We start from the raw sequence: 26,227 nt of genomic DNA on the forward strand, positions 1-26,227 counted from the left end.
TTTAAAAGAAGGCAAAATTCACAAGTTGAACATCAACGGCTTCAATGCAAAAAAACTATTTTTCTGTAATCAATGCAAAACTATTCTCTCTAGTTCAAATAGTGAGTTTTTCCTTCTTCTAAACACAGGCTGTTCTTTCTAGTTCATTGTAAGACTAGCTTTTAGCATAAATTGTTGATTATGTTAGAACCATAAAGCAATATTGGTATTACGGAACTAATAGTTTAATTATTGAAAAAAATAACAGATCTTAAACCCGTTTATTGTTCCTATATTTAAAAGGAAAGACTCATGTGTAAAATACAGTAGCTCCAACCTCAACAATTATTTTAACAGCACAAAAGGAGAAAACAAAAAAAATATGGCCATTCGGCAAAATCACTTTTTGACCTAAGGAACTGCGACCAAATAACATTCGACCCAACGGCCTTCAGCCAGGGCAACATCATTGATATTAAGATTATAACAGTGTGGCCGGAGCGCCATTAGTCATAATACCATAAGCCCAAATATGTTAAGCTCACATGTTACAATCACCGTGATAAGAGAATGTATTGATTATAAATGGTGCAAATAAACTAAAAATTTCATCTAGAAAGAACAGCAGATGATTAAAAGAAGGAAAAACTCTGCTGGAATTATTAGAATTGATTTCCTCAAGAACAAGCTTTTTATAGTATTTGATCAAGTGATATTCGGCCTAATGGTACATTCAAGCTTGTGATATTGGGGGTAGTGGCTTTCGGGCATTGACAGTCTGGCAAATGGTATAGGTAAAACCGTCATTTCAAGACCAACAATTGAAAAGGCCACATCATCATTGCGTAAACAAACACGTTTCTGTCGACTTAGGGCCTTCTGGGATCCACCCACGCATCTCACCACCATTAACAGAGAACTTGATGTTTGCGCTTTCTGTTAGTGGTGGTGAGGTGTGTGGGTGGAGTTCAAAAGGCCTCAAGTCGATGGAAACATGTTTGTTCACAAAATGTTGTTGTGGCCTTTTCAATTGTTGGTCTTGATTTAAGTAATTATTTCTGTGTTCTTGTACCGACTATACCGACCGAGGTATTTCTGTGTATTTTACTCGTTGCTTCCAGAAGGTTTTGTTATGGTATTGGATTGACTTAAGTGTGTGATCAATAATTCCGGGTAATTTTACTGTTTGGAACAAAAATTATTATTTAAAGTGATCATGTTATTGTCAAAAATAAGCTTGAAAATTACTTTCCATTGGTCGAAGGGAATCTTTGATTAGTATTGAACAAATTTCGTTAAAAAAATATTTGATCAATTGGATCCAAATCATGATCAACTTGTCCACAATACAAATTTGTGGAAATGTTCTAATTGAAAAAATAAGCTGTTGTGCGCAATAAAATAATTAAATCAGGTAAAACATGTCTAAAGGTCCTATCTGCAAAACAGAGGCTCTCGTTGGTTTCCCTCTCTTTCGTTAATATCCCAGCTGTTTATTTGTATTATGATTGTCTCCTTGCATAGAACGATGGTCAAAACAATCGACTTTTGGTTTGTACTGCAAAAATAGGCCTGAAATAACATAAAAGATTTAATGTATTGTAAAGTTTGAAAGGCTTGAGTTCACATCAATTTTTTTTTTCGGAGTGATTTTCCCTTCCTCAAAATATAGGCTTTTTTTAAGTTTCTCTAAAACTATTTCTTGTTTGCTCTTACATCAGTTCCAATAATTTATTTAACTTTCGCATATAAATCTGAACAAAAATAAAATTTTACATTTTTACAATCGTTATCGTGGGCTAATCGATCCCAAACACATAAAAAACACGATTTATTTTTCATTAAGAATGTTGTAAATTATCATTAGATTAGTAACACTTTTGGACTGAAAACTTTGGAAAATTTCTGGGAAATGATACTTTCTGGGGAATGGTACATTCTGGCAAATGGTTTTCTGGGAAATGGTTCTTTCTGGCAAACGGTTTTCTGGGAAATGGTATTTTCTGGCAAATGTCTTTCTGGCCAATGGCATTCTGGCAAATGGTTTTCTGGCAAATATCGCACAATCCCTATTACGTACTTGATGTAACTCGTGATGACACGGTAAAGGCTGGGTGGGTATGCTGTGCAATTCAGATTCCATTGTGATCCACTAGCATCTGCCCAGCAACTCCTATCCCTACCTCCGCGTGGTACCGGCTGGAAACTACGAGGAACCTTAGGAAAAATCGGGTAACCAACCCCGGTGGGAGCTTTGGTCGTAGGCTGACAGGGAAGGGGGGTTTGTTTCTGCAAACCTGAGTGTCTGTTCTCTAGGAGGAACGGTTCACAACAGCGTCTGATCCCCATGTTAGGGGCGGCTGATCAACGTCCGAATACCAGGGAAGGACTCAACGCTCAACTGTGCACTATGTCCTCCGGAAAGTAGGGGTTTGGTGTCAGGCCCTACCAGTCAACCGTGAAAACAATTGTAACGGAAAATCAGCAACATAATAATACGAACTGAGACCAACGGCAACGACCCCAGTAAAGAAAAAGTAATTGCGATGGGAAACTCGGTACGTGGAACTACCAATGAAGTTGAGACATTGGGAGCACCTACATACTTTCCGATCTACTGAAGGACCGCGGATTCGGCATCGTAGCGCTGCAGAAGGTGTGGTGGACAGGATCCATGGTGCGAACGTTATGAGGTTTTTCTCTGGGGATCTGGCTATCCGTCACAACAAGTTGCGTTGATTTTTATAGAATCTTCGCCGACGTTTCGATCCCTTATAGGATCTTTTTTAAGGCTCAATACTAAATCAACAAGTTAAAAAAGGATTTTCAAATCTTAAAAATGTCGGTCTTGAAAGGGTTGCACACCGGCCTATTATAGGGAAAATAAATTTATGGGGGTGGATATACTGTGAATAAATTTATAGTATCACTATCACTTTTATTCTGGTGTTTCAAAAATATTTTTCATTTCGCGAATCTGATTTGAAAACGGATATAACGTTGAGACAGTGCATTCTAAAAAAAAATATTTTTGAATCGAAAGAAAAATCCTGAGGTCTTGATATTTCCCAGAATTCTGAGAAGTATTCCCATATAGTTCTGAGAGAAATTCCGCCAAAATCTTTAAAGAGACTCCTCCAGAATTCTGAAAGGAGTTCCTCTAGAATTATGAGAGAGATTTCTTCAGAATGCTGAAAATGATTACACCAGAATCCTGAGCGACATTATCTATCAAAGAAAGCAAGACTCTTCCGGTATCTTGGTAAGAATTCTCTCTAAATTCCTCCTAGTTTTCATAGATTTCTGAGAGAGATTACTCCATATCTATAAGTCAGATTGGCTCAGAGTCCCGAGAGGAGTTCTTCCAGAATCATGTGATAGATTGTCTCAAAATCCTAAGAAAAGCTTCCCCTTGTGATTCTCCCAAACTATTCCAGAATCCCAATATGAATTCTCCCAAAATCCTGAGAGAAATTCCAAGAGCGATTCTTCCACATTCTTGAGATAAATTCATCTAGAATACTGTGAAAGATTCTCCACAAAAAAAAAAAAGATTTTCGGAATTCTAAGATGAATTTCCCAAGAATCTTAAAAGAAATGACCCAGAATCCTGAAAAGAGGAGCTTAGAACCCTAAAAAGGATTACTCCAGAATCGTGAGAAAGGTTCCCTCAATATACTGGGCGGGATTGTCAAAGAACCCTGAAATATACTCTCACAGAATTCTTGGAGATAGGATTCCCCCAGAATTCTGAGAAGAATTCATCCAGAATCCTTTCAAGTATTCTCCCAGAATTCCCCTACAGTACTGATTAGAATCCTTTAAAATGTTGAGAATAATTCTGCCAGAATGCCGAAAGGTATTCTTTAGAATTCTACGAGTGATTCCCCCAGAATCCTGAGAGGGATCATATAAGAAATTCTTCCAGATTCTTAAGAGAAATATATCTATAAACCTAAGAAGGATTTTTCCGAAAATCTGATAAGGATTCTTCCTGGAAGGAATTACGAAAACTTCTATAATGGACTTCCCCAGCATCTTGTGAAAGAATCTCTGGAAATCTGAGAAGTATTCCCTGATAAAGCAGAAAAAATACCGCAGCTTCCTGAAGGACATTCACCCAGAATCTTCCCTAAGCTTTTGAAAGCGATTGTCCCAGAACTCTGAGAGTGATTCCTCTAGAATACTTTAAACACTAGAATCTCGTAAGATTCTACCCATAATCTTGTCATGGATTTTCCCTGATTACTAAGAGGGACTCTCCCAGAATCCTGAAAAAGGGATTTCTGGGAGCAACTGCTCCACAATACAGAAAACATAATTCTACTGGGATTTCCGTAGAATGCTGAAAAGGATTTCTTCCGAACCCTAAGAGAAATCACAAAATCTATGCGAGGGATACTCCAAAATCCAAATTACTCTAGAGAATTCTGCTCAGAATCTCGTGAGAGATTCTTCAATAATTAATAATTCTGAAAGAAAGTGCCCTACAATCTTGAAAAATATAGCCCCAGAATCCAAAGGATTTCTCAAGCATCATGAGACAAATTCCCCAGAATCTCGAGAGAAATTTCCCCAGAATCTTGACGGGGATTACCCCAGAGAGCCGAATTTTCAGAGAATCTTAGGAAGAGTACCCGCAAAATACTTAGTGATATTCCCCCAGATCTTGAAAGGATCTAACGCAGAATCCTAGGAAGGATACCACTTGAATCCTGTGTGGAATTCTCCCAGAATTCTGAGAGGGATTTCGCCACAATTCTGAGAATGATGAGCATGATTCTCCAAGAAGTCTGAGAGGAGTTCCTGAGAATGCTGAGAAAATTTTTCTCAGAATTCTGAGTGGGTCCAAGTGATGGTCTTTCAGAATCCTTAGAGGAATAAACCCAGATTATCCAGAACTTTTTTATAATCCTGAAATGGATTTCACCCTTGGTAGGGAACCCTGGTAGGAAAACTCCAAAATTCAGAACTGAATTCCCTTAGAATCAACAGATTCCCTAGAACTCTGATAGGTATTTCCATATGAAACTGCTGAAAAAAAATCCTCTATATAACTGTATATCTATATAACTCTTCCATAACTGTGAGGATACCTCTAAATTCTGTGGGAGATTCCTTCAAAATGCTGAAAATTATCACACCAGTATCCTGAGAGACCTTATTCTAGAAAAGAGAGAAAGACTCTTCCAATAGGAATTCTCCCTGAATTCTTTTAAGGATTTCCCTAGAATCCTGGGAGAAATTACTCCAGTTTTCTGAGAAGGATTCTCTCAGAATCTTTCATAGGAATTCTTCCAGAGTCCAGAGGGATTTCCTCAGATTCCTGAGATGGATTCTCCCTGAATCCTGTGAGGGATTGCCTCAGAATCCTGAGAGAAGCTTTTCCTCAGGATTCTACCAGAATGCTTAGATGGTTATCCTCAGAACCTTGAGAGAAATTCTCCTGCAGTATTAAAAGACACCCCGTTAGAATCCTAAAAGAGATTGTCCCAGATCCCTGAGATGGATTCTCTACATTAATAAGAGAAATTCATCTAGAATCCTGAGAGGAATTCTCAAAACAAATGTTTGGAATCCTATCTGCCCTAGAATCCTGAGAAGGATGCGGTAGAACCCTGAAAGGGACTCTATAGACCATAAGGAGGATCCCTACAGAATCCTGAGAGAGATTCACTCACACTCCTGAGAGGGATTGCCCAAGAAACTTGATATACAGGTATGCCTCGATTTAGTGGATCTTAGATTATATAGACCCTCGATTTTATGTACTTCGATTTTGTGTACATTTTACTCCGATTTTATATACATTTTTAATAGTTAAATTCTACAGTGCACTTTAAAAAAAAATAATTTAATGTTTTTGAATCGAAAGAAAAATCGAATGCAAAAAAAAACGATTCGGTCGATTTCGTGGGGCTTGAACATCTATTCAAAAATCGATTAATCGGAACAAAACATCGATGTTGCGAACATCGATTCAAAATTGCCCAACGCTAGCGGTCAACTGCACGGAAAATAAAATGAGCAATTGTAAGGTTCCAATGTTTTCGTTACAAGGCTGCACATGCGAGCTGGGAACAGCTTTCATCGTGATGGGTGATATGCAGAGGCGCATGACCGGTTGGTGGCCGATCGACGAAAGAATGTGCAGGTTGAGGATCATGGCCCGATTCTTTAACTTCAGCATAATAAACGTGCAAAGCCCACACTCCGAAAGTACTGATGATGACAAGGACGCATTTTACGCGCAGCTCTAACGCGAGTACGATCGCTGCCCAAGCCACGGCGTCAAGATTATCGTATCATTTAAACGCTCAGGTAGGCCAGGAGAAGGAATTCAGACCGACGATTGGTAAGTTCAGCGCCCACCAGCAGACGAACGAAAACGGCCAACGACTCATTGATTTTACCGCCTCCAAAAATATGGCTATACGTAGCACCTTTTTTCCAACACAGCCATTCGTATCGTTACACCTGGAGATCATCACGGCTGACGGGATCTCAAATCGATCACGTTCTCATTGACGGATGGCACTTATCCGACATTGTCGACGTCAGGACCTATCGTGGCTCCAACATCGACCCCAACCACTATCTGGTGATGGTCAAACTGCGACTAATACTTTCCGTCATCTACAATGTACTGTACCGGCGACCACTACGGTACAACCTAGAGCGACTAAAACAACCGGATGTCTCCTCAGCATACGCGCAGAATCTCGAGGCCGCGTTGCCAGACGAGGGCGAGCTCGATGAGGCACCGCTAGAGGATTGCTGGAGTACAGTGAAAGCAACGGCGCAGCCAAGAGCACCATCGGCTACATGGAACGGAATCAACAGAACGAATGGTTCGACGAAGAGTGCAGTAGGGTTTTGGAGGAGAAAAATGCAGCGAGGGCGGTAATGCTGCAGCAAGGGACCCGACAGAACGTGGAACGTTACAAACAGAAGCGGAAACAGCAGACCCACCTCTTTCGGGAGAAAAAGAGCCTCCTGGAAGAAGCGGACCGCGAAGAAATGGAACTGTTGTGCCGTTCCCAAGAATACAGAAGTCAGAAACTAAACGCATCCCGCAACGGCTTCATGCCGGGAGCCGAAATATGCAGGGATAAAGACGGAGGCCTCTTGACGGACGGACGTGAGGTGATCGAAAGATGGAAGTAGCACTTCGATCAGCACCTGAATGGCGTGGAGAACGTAGACACGAGGGACCACGGCAACGGAAGAAACGATGACTCCAGTGCAGCGGAGGACGGAAATGAACCAGCTCCCACGCTGAGGGAAGTTAAAAATGCCATTCACCAGCTCAAAACCAACAAAGCAGCTCGTAAGGATGGTATCGCAGTTGAACTCATCAAGATGGGCCCAGAAAAGTTGGCCACATGTCTGCATCGGCTGATAGTCAGGATCTGGGAAACCGAACAGCTACCGGAGGAGTGGAAGGAAGAGGTAATCTGCCCCATTCACAAGAAAGGCGACCATTTGGATTGTGAGAACTTCAAAGCGATCACTATTTTGAATGCAGACTACAAAGTGCTATCCCAGATCATCCTCTGTCGTCTGTCACCTAAAACGAATGAGTTCGTGGGAAGTTATCAAGCCGGCTTCATCGACGGCCGGTCGACAACGGACCAGATCTTCACCGTACGGCAAATCCTCCAGAAATGCCGGGAATACCAGGTCCCAACGCATCACCTGTTCATCGACTTCAAAGCGGCATACGACAGTATCGACCGCGCAGAGCTATGGAGAATCATAGACGAAAACGGCTTTCCTGGGAAGCTGACTAGACTGATTAAAGCAACGATGGACGGTGTTCAAAACTGCGTAAGAGTTTGGGTGAACTATCCAGTTCATCCAGCTCATCAGCCGTGGAACGATTTTCACAAAATCCGGACAATTTGTGTGCTTTGCAGACGACATGGACATTATTGCCAGAACATTTGAAACGCGAAGCAGCAAAGGTCGGACTGGTGGTGAATGCCTCAAAAAGAAAGTACCGAACACGACCGGATCCGTCTGGGTAGTAATGTTACGATAGACGGCGATACTTTCGAGGTGGTGGAGGAATTCGTCTACCTCGGATCCTTACTGACGGCTGACAACAACTTGAGCCGTGAAATTCGGAGGCGCATCATCAGCGGAAGTCGGGCCTACTACGGGCTCCAGAAGAAACTGCGGTCGAAAAAGATTCACCCACGCACCAAATGCACCATGTATATACTAAACGCTAATAAGGCCAGTAATCCTCTACGGGCACGAGACATGGACCATGCTCGAGGAGGACCTGCAAGCACTCGGAGTTCTCGAGCGACGCGTGCTAAGGACGATCTTCGGCGGCGTGCAGGAGATCGGTGTGTGGCGGAGAAGGATGAACCACGAGCTCGTTGCACTTTACGGCGAACCCAGCATTCAGAAGGTGGCCAAACCCGGAAGGATACGGTGAGCAGGGCATGTTGCAAGAATGCCGGGCGACAACCCTGCAAAGCTGGTGTTTGCAACTGATCCGGTTGGCACAAGAAGGCGTGGAGCGCAGAGAGCACGATGGGCGGACCAGGTGGAGCGTGACTTGGCGAGCATTGGGCGCGGCCAAGGATGGAGAGCGGCAGCCATAAACCGAGTATTGTGGCGTACTATTGTTGATTATGTCTTGTCTTAACGATGTTGAACAAATAAATGATGATGATGACAGTGGGCGGTTCACGTCATCAAGATGTCTAATAGCAACCCCATTATTCAAACGGGTCTCGAGAGTAATCTGACCAGATGTTTCGATCATGTGGAGGATGATTCGCAGAGTGTGAAATTTGAGACGCACAGTCATGGACCCTGTCGATTGAAAACAACTCCTACATAGAGTAGAGGACACTCAGGCCTTATTTAGCCTGACCGTTAGGGTAAGTAAGGTGAAACTAGTGATCAAAACAGCTATAATTATACTGAGCCCAGAAAACATGCAAATGAGTTTGGCGAACATAATAAAAATTGAAACCATTTTAGTCAACTGGACACTTTGAGTGTGCCATAAATTCAAATTCTTTGGAAAGGATTTTGTAATTGTTCATGTGTTACTGATTGATTCATGGAAAGAGTTGGTCCTTTGAAACTTTGTTTCAAATATAAAACCGAACAGATTCCGAGAACAGTATAAATGCTCATTTAAAATACCCATAAAATTAGAGGTCAATTGAAATTATCTATAAATTCTAATTAAAAAAGTAAAAATAAAATCATAAGTCATTGTACCACAATCAGACTGCTATGATAATCTATCTGACGTGATTGATTGCAACATAACTGCTCACATTTTATGGTTTCATCATGTGCAATGTGCATGGCTTAATTGGCTCTGCTGGAAGTGTGCAACCGACAGCTGTAGTCATAAAGCTTCAAAGTCCTGGCTATAAAACGACTGCACAAATAGTCCCCCCAGCATGTACCAATGTACCAACCGAACAGAACCTCCACATAATAGTGGGATTGCTGATGTTTTCGAATAAAACAGAGCAATTTGCAGCTCCGTCACAGATGCCACAATTACAGCTCTCAACATGTAATAAAATGGTTTAATAGTTAAAGTCTGTCTTCTTGATACGGTCCCATCCCACTTCGGCTAGGTTTAGACTATAGAGAGGGATATAATAGTATTTGCGGGTGAGGATAATTGTTTCCACCTACCGTCTCAGGATTGAAGTGTTGTGCTTGTCGTGCTTCTTGGCGAGGTACAAAAGTTTTTTCATCAGTGTCAGAAACAACAGTAGAAACAATATCACAAACAACGACTCGATGACGATGAAGAGGATGAAACCGAAGGAATCCGTCGTGTGCCACCAGTGGTCCGGTGTTTCGAACATTACGCTGTAGACTAACGGTGTGGAGGTGGCACACAGGGTCGGCAGGAACCAGCTGAGCCCGATGCTGCCGGAGATACCGGTGGCCAAGGTGCTGGTGGCAGCGGTCAGCTTCCGAGGGCCCAGCTCGGTCGTGACCAGCACGGTAATGGCGACCAACGTGGACGAGCTGAGCAGGAGGAATGCGGTGAGTAGGGCGATCACTACGTTGAACCATTCCTGTAACGATATGGAAGAAGGATACATGCATCATGAAGGTGGCGGTGAAAAGATGTTCGAAGCGAAGTATAGGGACGGAGAAATTAGTTCATGAAGTTAATGAACCACTCGTGTGCCACTTAGGATAATTAGATGAGGATGGATTGCGGGTACTGAGTGGTGCAGATAAGTTGGTACTTGAGATAACCAGTAAAGATCAAAGTTTAAATAATAATTAAAAATCGATGCCACAATGTGTCATTTCATTTGAGTTTCAGGGGTTTATCCACGAATAAGGTATTGGCTTGGCAACCCGATCTCAATGACATTTTCTATGCTAATCAAAGGTGATAGCATTATCTCAAATTTCGCAGAAACGTTCTGGACATGAATATTTTGTTACAGAAAGTCAAAAAGTATGCAACAATTTTCCCAAACTTAGTTCGTAGTTTTCAAAAAGGATAAACATTAGAGTGGGTCATCGATTATATGGCAAATAGAAAAATTCAATGGTATCCCATCAGATCAAAGCTTTTTTGATCCCATTTTAGGACCCAAATAAGTGTGCAAAATTTGGCCACGATCGGTTATGTCTACGTTTTGCGCATCGTGTTTGAAGTTTGTATGGGGTTTTACATGGGAAAACACACTTTTTTGCATTTCTCTCATAACAAGCTCGAATTTTTCTAAAACCGTGTAACCAATACAGTGAAAACATTGACTAGGGTGTCCTGAAAAACTTTGTCGAAGACCGCGAAGTGATCTGATGCTTATGAAAAAAGTTATAGCGTTGGCATTGCTTGGCGAAACAGCATGATTTTGTTGCTATTGCTTATTCCTTTACATGTTAAAACATAAACACATTCATGCGGTTCGTTGGTTATAACTATTTTCACAAGCATCGCATCGCTTTGCGGTCTTCAACAAAGTTTTTGAGGACATCCTAGGCTATCATTTTACAGTATCGGTTAAAAAGTTTCAGACAAACTTTTTCAACTTATGGCTAAAATGCAAAAAAAAGTATGTTTTCCCATACAAAATCCCATACAAATTTCAATTGCAATGCGCAAAGTGTAGACGCAACCGATCGAGCTCAAATTTTGCACAGATACTCAGGACCCGACACGGAACCAAAAAAGCTTTGATCTGAGAAAACGATTCGGATGACCCACACTAAAACATATTTTATATCTAGGATTCAAACAGCTACGTAGTCTAGTATGTAGTATTTTTTGTGGAAAAACGAGTTTGTTTTTTACATGCCAGGCGACGTTTCGACATGGAGAAAGTATTTTTAATTTTAAGTGATTTTTGGTGCGTTGTGCTGAAAACGTGCTAACAAGTATTAGATATATCTATATATATACAGGTAATTAGATACCAGTTAGCTGTACTACGTACAGTTGGTGATTGTAAACATGGTTTTTGTTTGAACTAGTCCACCATGGCCACGCTGGCCATAACGAGGCTAGCTCCGTGGATGACCGTTTCCTAATAATAAATAATCACAGGAACACATAATGTTTGCGTTTGCACGCATGAAAATGTCAATTAATTTCTACAATTCTACATCTATCTTATCTTATATATATAAAAATGAGTTTGTAGCTTCTTTGAGGCAACAAAACTCACGAACGGCCGAAACGATCAGTATGACCCTTGCACGTTTCGATTCGAATTCATGGTGGCTGTGTTTATATGTATAAAAAGTTACGAAAATCAACAAGAAAATTAACAAAATTGATAGAGAACTCATTTTCCATGAACTGGGAAGGTAATCAACACGACTGAAATAAAATCAATCTAGAGTGCGGTGCTATTTCGAGCTCAACAGTTGGCAAACCACCACAAGACGGCAAGACAAAGTTTGCCGGGACAGCTAGTATATTATAAAAATGAGTTTGAGGTCCCTTTGAGGCAACAAAACTCAAGAACGGCTGAACCGATCAGGATGACTCTTGCACGGTTCGGTTCGTATTCGTGGTGGCTGTGTTTATATGTACAAAAAGTTACGAAAATCAAGTAAAAAAGGTAAGAAAATTGGTAAAGTACTGAGCTCGGAAGAGGTAAGTAGAAAACCGGCACGATTGAAATGAATCAATCTAGAGTGCGGTGCTTAAATGAGCTCAAAAGCTATCAAACAACCACAAGATTGGCAAGACAAAGTTTGCCGGGTCAGCTAGTAGCTTAAAAAATACAATGTCTTGAATGATCTAAAAACATTACCGAATAGATTACTTTGCGAAAATAAGACAACTCATTGCTATCTACGAAGATGTAAAAACTGCCCAGATACAGGGGATGGCCAAAATGTTTGGGATAGGCAACTTTTTTCCTCCCATAAAAAAGTTCAACATGCTATGACTTTTCATAGAGTGCATAAAAAAAAAAACTCAAATTTTGACTGTTTATCAAGCTATTATATGTGCATCATTGGTACAAATTTGGGCCCGATTGATTAATGTTTCGCAAATTTAGAATCGTTCGGGTAAAACACTATTTTTTAGACAACTCATTTTTAAGCTGTCATATCTCGGAAACCAGTGAACCGAATTGAATGAAATTTTGAACGTACACTAACAATATACAAATGCTTCACAAACTATCAAAACATACATACTTTTTGAACGTTGAAAAAAGTTATCATGGATAGACACTTTTTGGATTTTTCTCAAAAAAAATGTAATTTTTTTAAGTTAATGTCAATAAATTTTAGTGTTGATGTCCAAAGATTTTCCACTTTTGTTCTCAAGTTATCTTTAATCAGATATATTAGAGCCAATTTAGCTTAAAGGAAGAACACATTTAGTAATTTTTGTGTGGTATTGTAAATTTGACTAATTTTCCTCTATATGGGTACAAATTTCAACCCGGTATAACTTAATTCGCCGAGGAAAAATATTACATTTTATAACGTTGTATTAAGTATCAATATATTGTTGATAAACGTTAAAAAAATCATTCAATTCGGTTCACTGGTTTCCGAGATATGACAGCTCAAAAATGAGTTGTTTAAAAAATAGTGTTTTATCCGAACGGTTCTAACTTCGTGAAAAACTATTCAATCGAGCCCAAATTTGTACCAATGATGCACATATAATAGGTTGATAAACAGTCAAAATTTGAGATTTTTTGATGCCCTCTATGAAAAGTTACAGCATGTTGAATTTTTTTGTGGAATAAAAAATGTTGCCTATCCCAAACATTTTGGCCACCCCCTGTACCTCAGTTTTACCTAGAAGAGAGTGTATTGAAACAACTGGAAGAAAACTTTGTTGAAAAGCTTTCATTCGAACAATGGGTTACCACTGACAGATGTGATTTAGAAACTATTGTAAAGCAAACCGATGAGTTTGTTTCATTTTTCAGCTCATAATCAGAAAGTTTGATTCCGCATGATTTTGTAAAAAACCGAACAATCCAATTTTTTGAAAACTACAAAACAAAACTTGCAAGATGGTGAATTTTTAGCTATTTGTGACTTTTCTGAAAATAACAGCTTCGTTTTGCAGGATGAAGTTCAATCACACCATTGGAACTTGCAACAGGCCACAATCCATCCTTTCGTAATATATTATACTGAAAATATGCAAATTAAGCATTATAGTTTCTGAAGAACTAAGACATGATTCAGTCGCCGTTAATTTGTTTATTGATAAAATGATAAACTTTTTACAAATTGATCAAAATAAAAAAAAAAAAATATGTCAGATGGTGCTGCTTCACAGTATAAAAACCGAAAAAACTTTTCTAGCCTTTGTAAATTTAAGTCAAAGTTTGGTATTGACGCTGAATGGCATTTCTTCGCTACATCGCACGGAAAAGGTCCGTGCGATGCTATTGGAAGTACGATTAAACGCATGGCTACCAGAGCAAGTTTAGCCAAAGAACGCGAACATCCGATAAAGACTGCAAGAGAGTTGTTCAATTGGGCAAACATACGAAAAAAAGAAGAACTTACAAAGTTTTCATTTTGTTATTCTACTACAGAAGAATACGAAAATATGTCTTTGCAGCTAAATAGCTAATCAATATAATAATGCAAAAACAATTCAAGGAACTCAAAAATTCCACTCATTTCTTCCTTTATCAGAAAATTTAATTAAGGCAAAGCTTTATACAAACTGTCCTGACAATGATACCAAAATATTCGATATTGTTAAGAAAGTTGTGTAAACAATAATTTGATAAAAATACAGGAATAAAAATAAACTGATTCAAGACATAAAGTTATTTTTTATTTCGCACAATCACCATCCCTGAAAAATAAGCTTGATTCGCTCTTTTGAATCTTGCTAATTGAGGAGCTTGAATTTGCAGTTCTCAAAAAGGTGTATCTCGAAATCGGTTTGATGTCTGACGATGTACGGCAATAGAGAGAAAATATGCACAGTATAAACACATTCAGTTTAAATGGATTAAACAGTTAGGTGATATGCAAGAGTTGAATGCACATTAGGCCGTCCCTTATTTTGCAAAATTTAGAAATGTTATAAGTTCGTTAGTGGAAAATGATCGTTTTAGCTAAAAAATGATCGTGTCAAAATTTGAAGTCCGTATCTCAAGGCTAAGTGGTCCCTCAAGGGGCCTAAAGTTGTCAAAAATTGTATGGGACCAAAATAACATGAAATTTTTTTCGACAAAAAAAATACGCTATTCTACTAAAACCGGTGATTTTAGGACCCAAAAGGGCCAAAAATGTGCTTAGATTTGCGATATCTCTACTCGTTTCCAAGATATTGACAAAAAACAACTGAAAAATCAGCATTTTTGACCATTTTTTTGGATTCCGAAGAAAGCATACCTTATTTTGTTCAATAACTCAGAAACGAGTAGAGATATCGCAAATCTAAGCACATTTTTGGCCCTTTAGGGTCCTAAAATCACCGGTTTTAGTAGAATAGCGTATTTATCTATCGAAAAAAATTTCATGTTTTTTTGGTCCCATACAATTTTTGACAACTTTAGGCCCCTTGAGGGACCACTTAGCCTTGAGATACGGACTTCAAATTTTGACACGATCATTTCTTAGCTAAAATGATCATTTTCCACTAACGAACTTATAACATTTCCAATTTTTGCAAAATAAGGGACGGCCTAATGCACATTTTCAACACAATACACCAAAAATCACTGGAAAATTTTCCAAATCCTCAAAATTTTTCAATCTTTCCGAAAAAAATACTTTTGAAACTGGAGAAACATGGAGTACATTCGAAAAGGGCCAAAACTTTTTAAGTTATCAAAAAAAATCAATATTATATCAGTAATATCTTCTTAACGGTGCATCTTAGAAAAATGTTACTGAAGTACTTTTTGCTTGCAAATTTGATGTACTTTCATAAAATGAGGGTGACAAACTTTTTTGACTTTTTTAATAGGTTTTTTAAAATGTATTTTTTTATTGTTTTTTTTTATTGTAACCTATTTTCTGCAGAACAACCCACTGTGCACTAGATAGCATTTTCTGTCAGCTATAACATAAGGATAGTTAAAAAATGATTGACATGTAACTTTTAAGGGAAAATCTATATTTTAATTCAAAACACAAAAACCAAACTTTTTTTTAAACATGCATTGCATATTTTCTCCACATGGCACCAACAATTGTCTAAAACTTCGCCGAAGACACCAAACCAATCGGACAAACTGTTTTCGAGATACAATTTTTTGAAGATATCATGTGCATTTTTCATGGGCCCTTCTCATAAGTAAGGCTAGAATCAAAATGGCGAACCAAGTATGCAAAACGGCGTTTTTCTTCCCCAAAAACTTGTATGCGAATCAAATAATACAAAAAATAAAAACTGGAAATATTTCCCACTTGTTTGTAGAGTCGCTCATTTCAGAAAATTTCAAAGCGTTTTCGGCGGGCGTCAGAGGGTTTCAGGTGGGGATCGTTTTATCGTACAAATTGGGCCGAAGGGTCTCAGATTTCCATGAAACTTTTCCCCATCTAAGCCCATATTATATGGTCATTTTTTACAAAATTGGCCATAACTCAGGAACGAAAATAATGTGCATTGCAAAAAATTCAGCGATCAAAGCTTATAAAATTAGCTTCTCAAAAAAATATTTTTGAAAGTTTTCCGCGAGTTCGGACATAGTTTTTCCGGCTTTTTTAATGAATTTTCTCAACGGTGAAAACTGTTTTCATTTCATATTTTTTTTGGATTCGTGAGAAAATTTGGCTTCACTCTCATTAAAAAAAACTTTGTTTCTACGATGCTTCGTTCTTGAGCTATGATTTTTCATAAAAAGGCTTATATGGCACATTTGGACATTTTTCAACAAAATTGGCCATGACTCAAAAATGAAAAAAAAAATGCATTCCAAATATTTCAGCGACCAAAGCTTATGAAATTACCTTCTTAAAAATATTTTTTTTTGAAAATTTTCGACGAGTTCGGGCATAGTTTTTCCAGCTTTGCTTTACGAATTTTTCCGACTGTGGAAAACTTTTTCCACTTCATATTTTTTTTGGATTTCTGAGAAAATTTGCTGTCATTTTCAAGAAAAAACTTTGTTTTTACGATGCTTCGTAGAAATGATTCTTCGAAGTGAGTTATGATTCTTCGAAGTAAGTAGTGTCAGGGGAAAACAAAAAAAATCCACCTGAGTTTTCCGGAAAAATGAGCGATCCTAATTTTTTCTCATTTTTTTTTGTTCATATAACCATAAGTCCTGCCTGTGGAAAAATTTTCATGAAAATCTGAAACCCTTCAGCCCAAACTCGTACAGTAATAAAAAAAAGTCCGCAGGTGTGTTACATGGGGTCCGAGAAGGTTTTTGGAGGATTTTGGAAACATTTCAGGAAGTATCAGTGCATTTTCGGTGGGATTCAGAGGCGCTACGGTTACGTTTACGGGGGTTCCTGAGAGACTCATGTGCGTTGCATGGGGTTCGTATGGGTTTTATGGGGGATTTCGGTGGCATTACAAAAAGTTTCAGAGGATTTTCAGAGACCCCATCACAACAACTTTTGAAACGTCCCTGAAATGCCTTTTGATTTAAGGGTGTCATTGAAACCCCTGATACGACCCTGATCTTCAAAACGTCCCCGAAACCTCTGGTATCCTATTGAAATGCTCTTGAAATCATTATAAGCCATTTGAAATGGCTGTGAAACCCATTGAAACGCCTTTGATAGACTCCAGAAGCTTCCTGAAACTCACATTAAAATCTCCTAACCTTCCGTAACTCGCGCGGTTAACTACCTGCGTCAGCACTACGCTTATGCTGAGTAGAAAGACCGAGACTTTTTCAACGTGTTGTACAAAATACAACAGCGCGATCGCTCGAGGGTTAAAACGCCTCTGAAACGCTAGTAAACGAAATGACTCTGAAGTGACTCTGAAATGCTTTCAAACGCCTCTGAAACCCATTGTAACGCTCCTGAAACAAACCCCTGAAGAAATCTCCAGAAACAACCCCCCTTGACAGTTGTTGATTACGATTCGGTATCTATTTACTTTTTTAGCTTTTTTTCGTAATAGCAAAAAATGTGAATGCAACGCTTGGAACTTGGAAAACCTCTTTGGATAATTGCACGACTCGTGGTGAATAAAAAGTATAATTTTGCAACTAGTTGCATAAACAACTATTTCTAAGTAAATGTTTGGATAAAATTAAATGAATAAAAATCAGGTCGAACATGTAAACGTTGAAAAAGTGAGACAGTCATATTTGTTCCTTAACACTTAAACTACCGAGGGGGTAAAAACTCCCGCGAACTACCAAGGGTCCAAAAAAAGTCGGAAGTCCAACTTTGACAAGGCATTTCTCGGCCGTTTTTCAACCGATTTCAAAACTTTTTTTTGCGATGGCACCGGACAGGTTTCAAGATCATCGTCCATTTAAAAAAATATAAAATAGATGCGTCTACCAAAGTTATTTAGCAAAAGGCACTTCCTAGTTTTTTTGAGAGCGCATTTTTTGCGCACATTGATCAATAAAACAAAATTTAAAGCGATGACATATGGTTTTTTCGACTCTAAATCATGCGTACAGCTGGAGTGAACATGTCAATGCAAAATTAGTGGTTTTTCAGTACACTGATAATTTACCTTACTCAAAAAACTGCTAAAATACCCTATTTTTCACATAAAATAAGCAATAAATCAAAATTCAAAGCGATGACATATAGTTTTTTTGGTCTCAAATTGTTCGTAGGATTGTACTCGACATTTTTGATGAACAATGAAAATATTCTAATTACACTCTTATTTTGTTTTACCCGGAAAACTACGAAAATTCCATACTTTTCACACAAAATAGTCAACAAAACTAAATTTAAAACGATAACATGTAGTTTTTTAGCCTGGAAATGTTCGTAGCAGTTTGGGGGACATACTTGAAGAAGAATAGTGATGTTTTCATTACACTCAAATTTTGATTCACTCAAAAATCAACGAAAGTACCACATTTTTCACGCAAAGTGCTTAACAAAAATGATGGCTTACAATGCAAAGTAGTTTTTTATCTTTAAATTATTCGTGAAAGCGTACTGGACGTTCTTGATGAGTAATAGGGATGTTTTCATGATACACTTAATTTATTTTCCTCGAAAAGCTACATAAATACCATAATTTTCATACAAAACAGTCAATAAAACAATATTTAAAGCCATAACATGTAGTTGTATGGCCTTAAATTTTCCGTTACAATGTACTGGACCTATTTTTGATAAAATGTTGATGTTTACATTACACTAATATTTTGTTTTATAAAAAAAATGTACGAAAATACCACAAAAAAGCGAATAAGCCAAAATTTAAAGTGATGATATGTAGTTATTCATTTGAACAACCTTAGTGATGTTTTTATTACACTCATATTTTATATTACTCAAAATACTAGGAAAACACCACATTTTGCAAACAAAGTGGTCATCAAATAAAAATTGGAGTCAATGCATTATAGTTTTTTTTTGACATGAAATTATTCGTAAAAAAGTACAAGACTTGTTTGATTATCAATAGTGATCTTTCAATTACACTCGTTGTTTTTTTAAATTTGTTTATAAAAAACAAAAACAACTCAAATAAAGAGAACTTACTATGCGCAGCATATAGTCACATGTTGATGTACCGTAAAAAAATATATTTTTACACAGATAATTATTTTTGATAGCTTAAAGCACTGAGATTTTCACTCAGGTGGAGTACTGACCCAATTTGTTATTTATAATTTTATAAAATTCTTCATGTTTTGACATAATAAATTAACCTTACATTTTTCATACGGCCTTTCCCATCATGCTGATACTCTTTGCGTTGCAATCTGTAACATTTTATGGGATTTATTATGTTTGTCAGAGCACTATCAAAGTTTCCCCAAAATGAAAATATGATTCTCGCTCATATGAAAAAATAATATTGATCACCCAAAACAATTAAAACTGTCTAATCCTTACATTGCAATTATAACCGATACACCAGTACTTGTTTTAAAATTATAACATCAGGACAAATACATGAAATAATACATTAGGAACATTTGCTGAAAAAATAACAAAGCTCCCCGTTTTACGTTATTGCATCAGAAACTCTTCTTTATACATTTGTTTTTCAGAAATTTCCCAAAAGGTGCACTTATATTTTATGATATCTTTCAAAGATTCTTTCAAAATATTTTGTCGTGAATTCTTTTCGAAAATCTTTCAAAAATATTCCAGAGATTCCTTCAGGGATATTTTCAAAAACATCAAGGATTCATGCGGAATTTATTCAGGGGTTCTATTTCTCGAGGAAGTCTTATAGAAAACTTTTGAAATGTTTCCGTGTATTATTCCTTTGGGGTTTCATGAGACATTCCTCTAGCGATTGTTTGATAAATTTCTCCAAGGACTCATTTAGAATATTATCAAATTTTTTTAAGGAATCTGGAGCATTTTCGAAGTTTTTTTCTGGCTTTCTCCAGTTCTCTCAGGTTTCCATCCTAGTTCCTATGCAAAGTGTTTTTCTTTTATTTGCTCCCATTAATAGTTCCTTCCGTGGTTTTTTCGATATTTTTAGAGATTTCCGTTAATTACTTCTGGAATTTCTGCCAAAGAGTTTTCCGATATTTCTACTGAATTTCTTCGGTGGTTTTCATCCGGAGTTTCTCCCGGGATTTTTCTTAGAGAATTTCAGAGTTCTTAAGAAAACTCGTATAAAACTCCGTCAAAATCCGGGAGGAGCCTCAGTTGAAATCCCAGCAACAGTTTCTGTAAAAACCTTAAAAATCCCGGAAAAATCTCATGGAGAAGTACCAAGAGGAATACCGGAAGAAATCGCGGAAAACCTTCAAGAGAAATTCCGAGAGAAACTCTAAGAGAAATTTTACGACAACATCTGATGTATATTCCCGGAGAAAAGAGAATGAATTCCACGAAAATTTGTTTAGGGAAACGCAGGAGGGAAAATCCAACGAGAGACTCTGAGAGCAAATATGGGAAAACCTCTGGAAGAAAATCTATAGGATTCTCATAAAAACCTTCAGGGAACAATATTTGGATTTCAGAAATCCTGCAATATTCTCCAGGATTTTTTCCGGAAAGAACTGTTTGAATCTAGGGTAAAAACGTTGATAGGAATACGAAAGAATCTCCGAGAGGAATTTGAAAAGGAATCCCAAGAAACAGGAACGAAAGAAGGCTGAAAATCTCTCTAATAAAGACACATAACCTAACCTTAACTTTGGAAACCGTAACATTTTTTCGTTTTCACGGGATTTCCGTTTATTTGTTGGTGATTGCTACTGCATGTTCAGGAGACGCAAATGGATTCAAATAAAAACAAATAAAAAAATCCCTGATGAATTTTCGGTTTGCCTTGTATTTTTTTCAGGTAGTAGATAACCTGAAACCGGTACAAAAATTCATTTATAGAAATCTGCATGTGTTTGTTTTGAATTTTGTGTTATTGGCTATTTTGTGTGAAAAATATGGCACATTCGTGATTTTTTAGTAAAATAAAACGTGGATGTGATGTGAACATCAAAATTTTATCAAATGCATGTCTAGTACATTTCAATGGAAATTTTTAAGACTAACAACTACATGGCATTGCTTTAAATTTTGTTTTATTGACTATTTTGTAAGAAAATTATGGTATTTTAAAAACTTGTTTGGTAAAATGAATTAAGAGTGTCATGAAGGCGGTATTATTGTTCAGAATGCATTGCCTTATATTTTTATTTGATGACTGCTTTGTGTGAAAAATGTGGTATTTTCCTGGTATTCCGAGTGAAATAAATGATGAGTGTAATAAAAAATTCACTAGGAAAATAAAATTTCCAAATCCAAATAAATCCACTAAACTACTTCGATAAATTCAAAGTTAAATAACTGCATATAATCACTTTAAATTTTGGCTTTTTCTCTTTTTTGTGGTATTTTCGTACATTTTTTTATAAAACAAAATATTAGTGTAATGTAAACATCAACATTTTATCAAAAATAGGTCCAGTACATTGTAACGGAAAATTTAAGGCCATACAACTACATGTTATGGCTTTAAATATTGTTTTATTGACTGTTTTGTATGAAAATTATGGTATTTTTGTAGCTTTTCGAGGAAAATAAATTAAGTGTATCATGAAAACATCACTATTACTCATCAAGAACGTCCAGTACGCTTTCACGAATAATTTAAAGATAAAAAAACTACTTTGCATTGTAAGCCATCGTTTTTGTTAAGCACTTTGCGTGAAAAATGTGGTACTTTCGTTGATTTTTGAGTGAATCAAAATTTGAGTGTAATGAAAACATCACTATTCTTCTTCAAGTATGTCCCCCAAACTGCTACGAACACTTCCAGGCTAAAAAACTACATGTTATCGTTTTAAATTTAGTTTTGTTGACTATTTTGTGTGAAAAGTATGGAATTTTCGTAGTTTTCTGGGTAAAACAAAATAAGAGTGTAATTAGAATATTTTCATTGTTCATCAAAAATGTCGAGTACAATCCTACGAACAATTTGAGACCAAAAAAACTATATGTCATCGCTTTGAATTTTGATTTATTGCTTATTTTATGTGAAAAATAGGGTATTTTAGCAGTTTTTTGAGTAAGGTAAATTATCAGTGTACTGAAAAACCACTAATTTTGCATTGACATGTTCACTCCAGCTGTACGCATGATTTAGAGTCGAAAAAACCATATGTCATCGCTTTAAATTTTGTTTTATTGATCAATATGCGCAAAAAATGCGCTCTCAAAAAAAACTAGGAAGTGCCTTTTGCTAAATAACTTTGGGTAGACGCATCTATTTTATATTTTTTTTAAATGGACGATGATCTTGAAACCTGTCCGGTTCCATCGCAAAAAAAAGTTTTGAAATCGGTTGAAAAACGGCCGAGAAATGCCTTGTCAAAGTTGGACTTCCGACTTTTTTTGGACCCTTGGTAGTTTAGGAGTTAAGGACAAACATCTTGAAATCCCGATTCAACAGTGCACAGAACTTCAGACGCACAAATCTCAAGAAGCAAGCTTCAAACAACAGTGCGTTTTATTATTCTGTTCTTGCTCACTTGTAATAAGCTTAAAATAAGAAGCTCAGGTGCGCTGGTTTTGTTTACGAAGAAATTTGTGCTCTCGAAATCGTGAGTGGATGCCATAGTCGGCCATTGTGGCGGCCATTCTGAGATTTTAACCCTCTAATACCCAATCCCGCCTTTAGACGGGGTATAGTTTGAGCATTTTTGAAATTTTTGTTTCGTGGAAAATCAATTTTTTATATTTTTTGCTGATATTTAGGACTGTTCTGTATATCTCAAAAAGGTTTTTGGTGTATTTTAAAGCGTATTTACATTTTTTAAAAATCATTGAAAAATTGATGTTTTAGTCACCTTTTAGAAGTCGTTGTTTATTTTGTATTGAATCGCTACAATTAACATATTTTAAATTTTTCCCAAATCATTCTATCCTTGTTTAACAGTTTAAGGGAATCGAATACTTTCTAAAATTATTTTTCTTAAAATTACACGGAAAATAAAATTTTCTGTGAAAAAAATTTAAAATAATAATAGTTCAACAATAGTCATAAAATCTCAAAATGTTTTCATCTCAAAAAATCCGTTCCCCAAATTGGCTTCCAGGGAAAATATAAAAGTGTGGGGATGTTCAAAAATAAAAATTAGAAAAATCAAAAACTGAAATTCATGAAATCGAGAATTGAAAAGAATCATCTTCCAAAACATGTTTAAATCGATTTTAGATGACGAAAAATGAAATTTAGCTCAAAATAAAAAATTTGGGTATTAGAGGGTTAGGGAACATTTATTTATTACGTCCATCGTTTTTCGGGATTTCTAGACCCCCCTCCCCCCTCTGTCACGCTATTTTCCTATACCTAATACACTTACTGTCACACTTTCTTAGACCCCCCCTCCCCCCAAAATGTTGGACGTAATTTTTGAACGTTCCCTTAACAAGTCTGTCCTTAAAAAATGATCAGGTTGTGATGTGCACATACATGTATTTGGTTGATTGGTGACATAGTTTATAGATATAATGTTATCCAAATCAAAAACCTTGCATATTTGAATTTTATAGACTTCTCACCACAAAGTCTAGATGCCAGAACAATTTCATTGAAATCTATGAGAGTGTTGCCAACTCCAAATACGATTTAAGGTTCCGGTGATAATTTGCTATCAAGATATATCACTTCGTAGGCTCTCGGGTTAATCAATTCACATTAGTCAGCGCAAATCATAACCATAATCATCCCATTCCGAGATAATAAATGTCATCCAAACAGGGTGCCAATATATCTTCTCGAAACCGTGTACATAAATGTTTATCCGTAGCCAAGCCGATGAACCGACGCGACGGATCCGATCGGTCAACCATTCATTTGGTAAAATGTTTCCGATTAGACTATGGTGGTGGTGGTGACAAACGGTGCGGCGAGGTGAAAGACCATGAATTCCGTTTTCACTTGATTGATGAAGATAGTAGCTATACTCGGATCTATGAATACGGATAGCTAAGGAGGAACAGTGTCATCGTCAAACAATCGGTTCACCACAATGTCGCTGGTTTTCCGCAAATTTATTTGACAAGATGTGCTAAGCTAGGAAGGAAAATTGCACTGAAGTTTATTGGAAAGTTTTGATATTGTATTTCTGATTTTAAGATAAAAATTCAAAATTATTCTTCTTCTTGGTAAAATGTCCCCACTGGAGAAAAGTCTGCTTCTCAGCTACTCTGCGTTTTCTATGTGCACTTCCACAGTTATTAACTGAGTGCTTCCGGGAAGGCACGAAGATACTTTATGTCCAAGGAAGTCAAGGAAATTTACGTTACGAACAATTCCTGGACCAACCTGGATCGAAACCTTTATCCCCAGCATGGTCATGCTGAATACCACCGTATTTGAAGCTGTGGCTGAAAGGGCCCTAAAAAAACAAAATTTTAAACTGTTGTTTTTGATGAAAAATATTTCAGATAAATTTATCGATCATCTACAAGAAAGTGGACCACCTAAATAGTTTTTTCGTTGTAATACGGTTGACGACCTTTTTTTAATTAGACTCAATAATTAGAAATTTTAAAGACGTACTTTACGTCAGCAAGCTGTTCCCAATGTGATGCAATAGAAATATTAAGAACATAGATTTCAACATTTTCGTGCTAATTTAAGACAATTTAAGCCTGCTATTTTTCTCGGTGTACCGCGTCTAGTTGCCACCCCACCTATAGTCAGCAACTAAACTCAATATCAAACCGGAAGTCCGATCATATCAGCGAGATGAAAGAGGCCCAGCCACCACCGGGGCTACTATCACAATTGGTTTTGCGTTCACCTTTTGGGATTGTTTTGATTGGGCGGATGTATGGCTGGGTTGGGCACCATGGTTTCCCGTCGTCGAAGTTGATTGGGTTTAGTCGGTACTCCGGCTTTCCCCCATTGCATTGTGGACGGCGCCTGCCTGATGGTTATCTTACGACCATCGACGTCCGGCCCGATGACGATGATGATGAAGACGACGACGACGACGATATGACGAGGGAGGATATTGGCATTTATTAAGCAATTTGCACCTTACCGGTCGCTGGTGAACGTTTGGATGCTGGCTGGTGGAAGTGGCTGTTGAATGAGAGTGATAATTTCATTGACTGTTGCCGGAAGTGAGCAGGATAACGACTGCTACGGGTTGTCTTTTAACAAATTGGTGGAGTATATCGATGGAATTGACTTTGTTCGCCTAATAGTTACCTACTTCGAGGTGTAAATGTTCACTGTTAGATGCACTAAATTTTGGATTTCTTGGCTATGTAGTCTAAAAAATCTTTAAACAACGGTTCGAATTTTCATCTTCAGGACCACAAAACAAAGACTACAAAGACAAAGATCAAAGCAAATGATGTTTCCATTTGGGTCGTTCTTTTTCTTTGCTAAACGGAGTGCCGGATTGAAACTTATTGCTAACCTGCACGTGTTAAAAAAAATACATATTTTGTTAGTACACTGAAACCTCTTTTTATACATGTTATTTTTATGTACTTTTAATTTATGCACCTTTCCCTACCTCCTCGCGGTACTGGCCGGAAACTATAAGCAACCTTAGGGAAGATCGGGTAACCAACCCCGGTGGGAACTTTGGTCGTAGGCTGACAGGGAAGGGGGGGTTTGCTTCGGCAAACCTGAGCGTCTGTTCTCCAGGAGAAGCGGCTCACAACAGCGTCAGATCAATATGTTAGGGGCGGCTGATCTACGTCCGAGTGCCAGGGAAGGACTCTAAGCTCAACTGTGCACTATGGTCCTCCGGAAAGTAGGGGGTTGGTGTCAGGCCCTACGAGCCACCGTAAAAAAACCATTGTAGCGGAAAATCAGCAACAGAATAATACGAACCGAAACCAACGGCAACGACCCCAGCGAACAAAAAGGTCTTGCGATAGGAAACTCGGTACGTGGAACTGCCGATCTCTCAACTTCATTGGGAAGACCCGCATACTCGCCGATCTACTGAAGGACCGCGGGTACGGCATCGTAGCGCTACAGGAGGTGTGTTGGACAGGATCCATGGTCGAACGTTTAGAGGTAATCATACCATCTACCAGAGCTGCGGAAACACACGCGAGCTGAGAACAGCTTTCATCGTGATGGGTGATATGCAGAGGCGCGTGATCGGTTGGTGACCAATCGACGAAAGAATGTGCAGGTTGAGGATCAAGGGCCGATTCTTCAACTTCAGCATAATAAACG

General features: G+C 37.8%; 1 protein-coding gene across 1 annotated transcript in view; it reads right to left on the reverse strand.

Annotated features, from left to right (window-relative positions):
- Window positions 1-26,227, reverse strand: part of LOC109418248 (uncharacterized) — a 755,006-nt gene that overhangs the window by 44,325 nt on the left and 684,454 nt on the right. Inside the window, exon 19 of the mRNA XM_062850749.1 lies at window positions 9,661-10,052. Within this exon, the coding sequence (XP_062706733.1) occupies window positions 9,661-10,052 (392 nt within the window). The remainder of the gene's footprint in view (window positions 1-9,660; window positions 10,053-26,227) is intronic.

This window comes from Aedes albopictus, chromosome 2 (genome assembly GCF_035046485.1).
Source record: "Aedes albopictus strain Foshan chromosome 2, AalbF5, whole genome shotgun sequence".
NCBI lineage: Eukaryota > Metazoa > Arthropoda > Insecta > Diptera > Culicidae > Aedes > Aedes albopictus.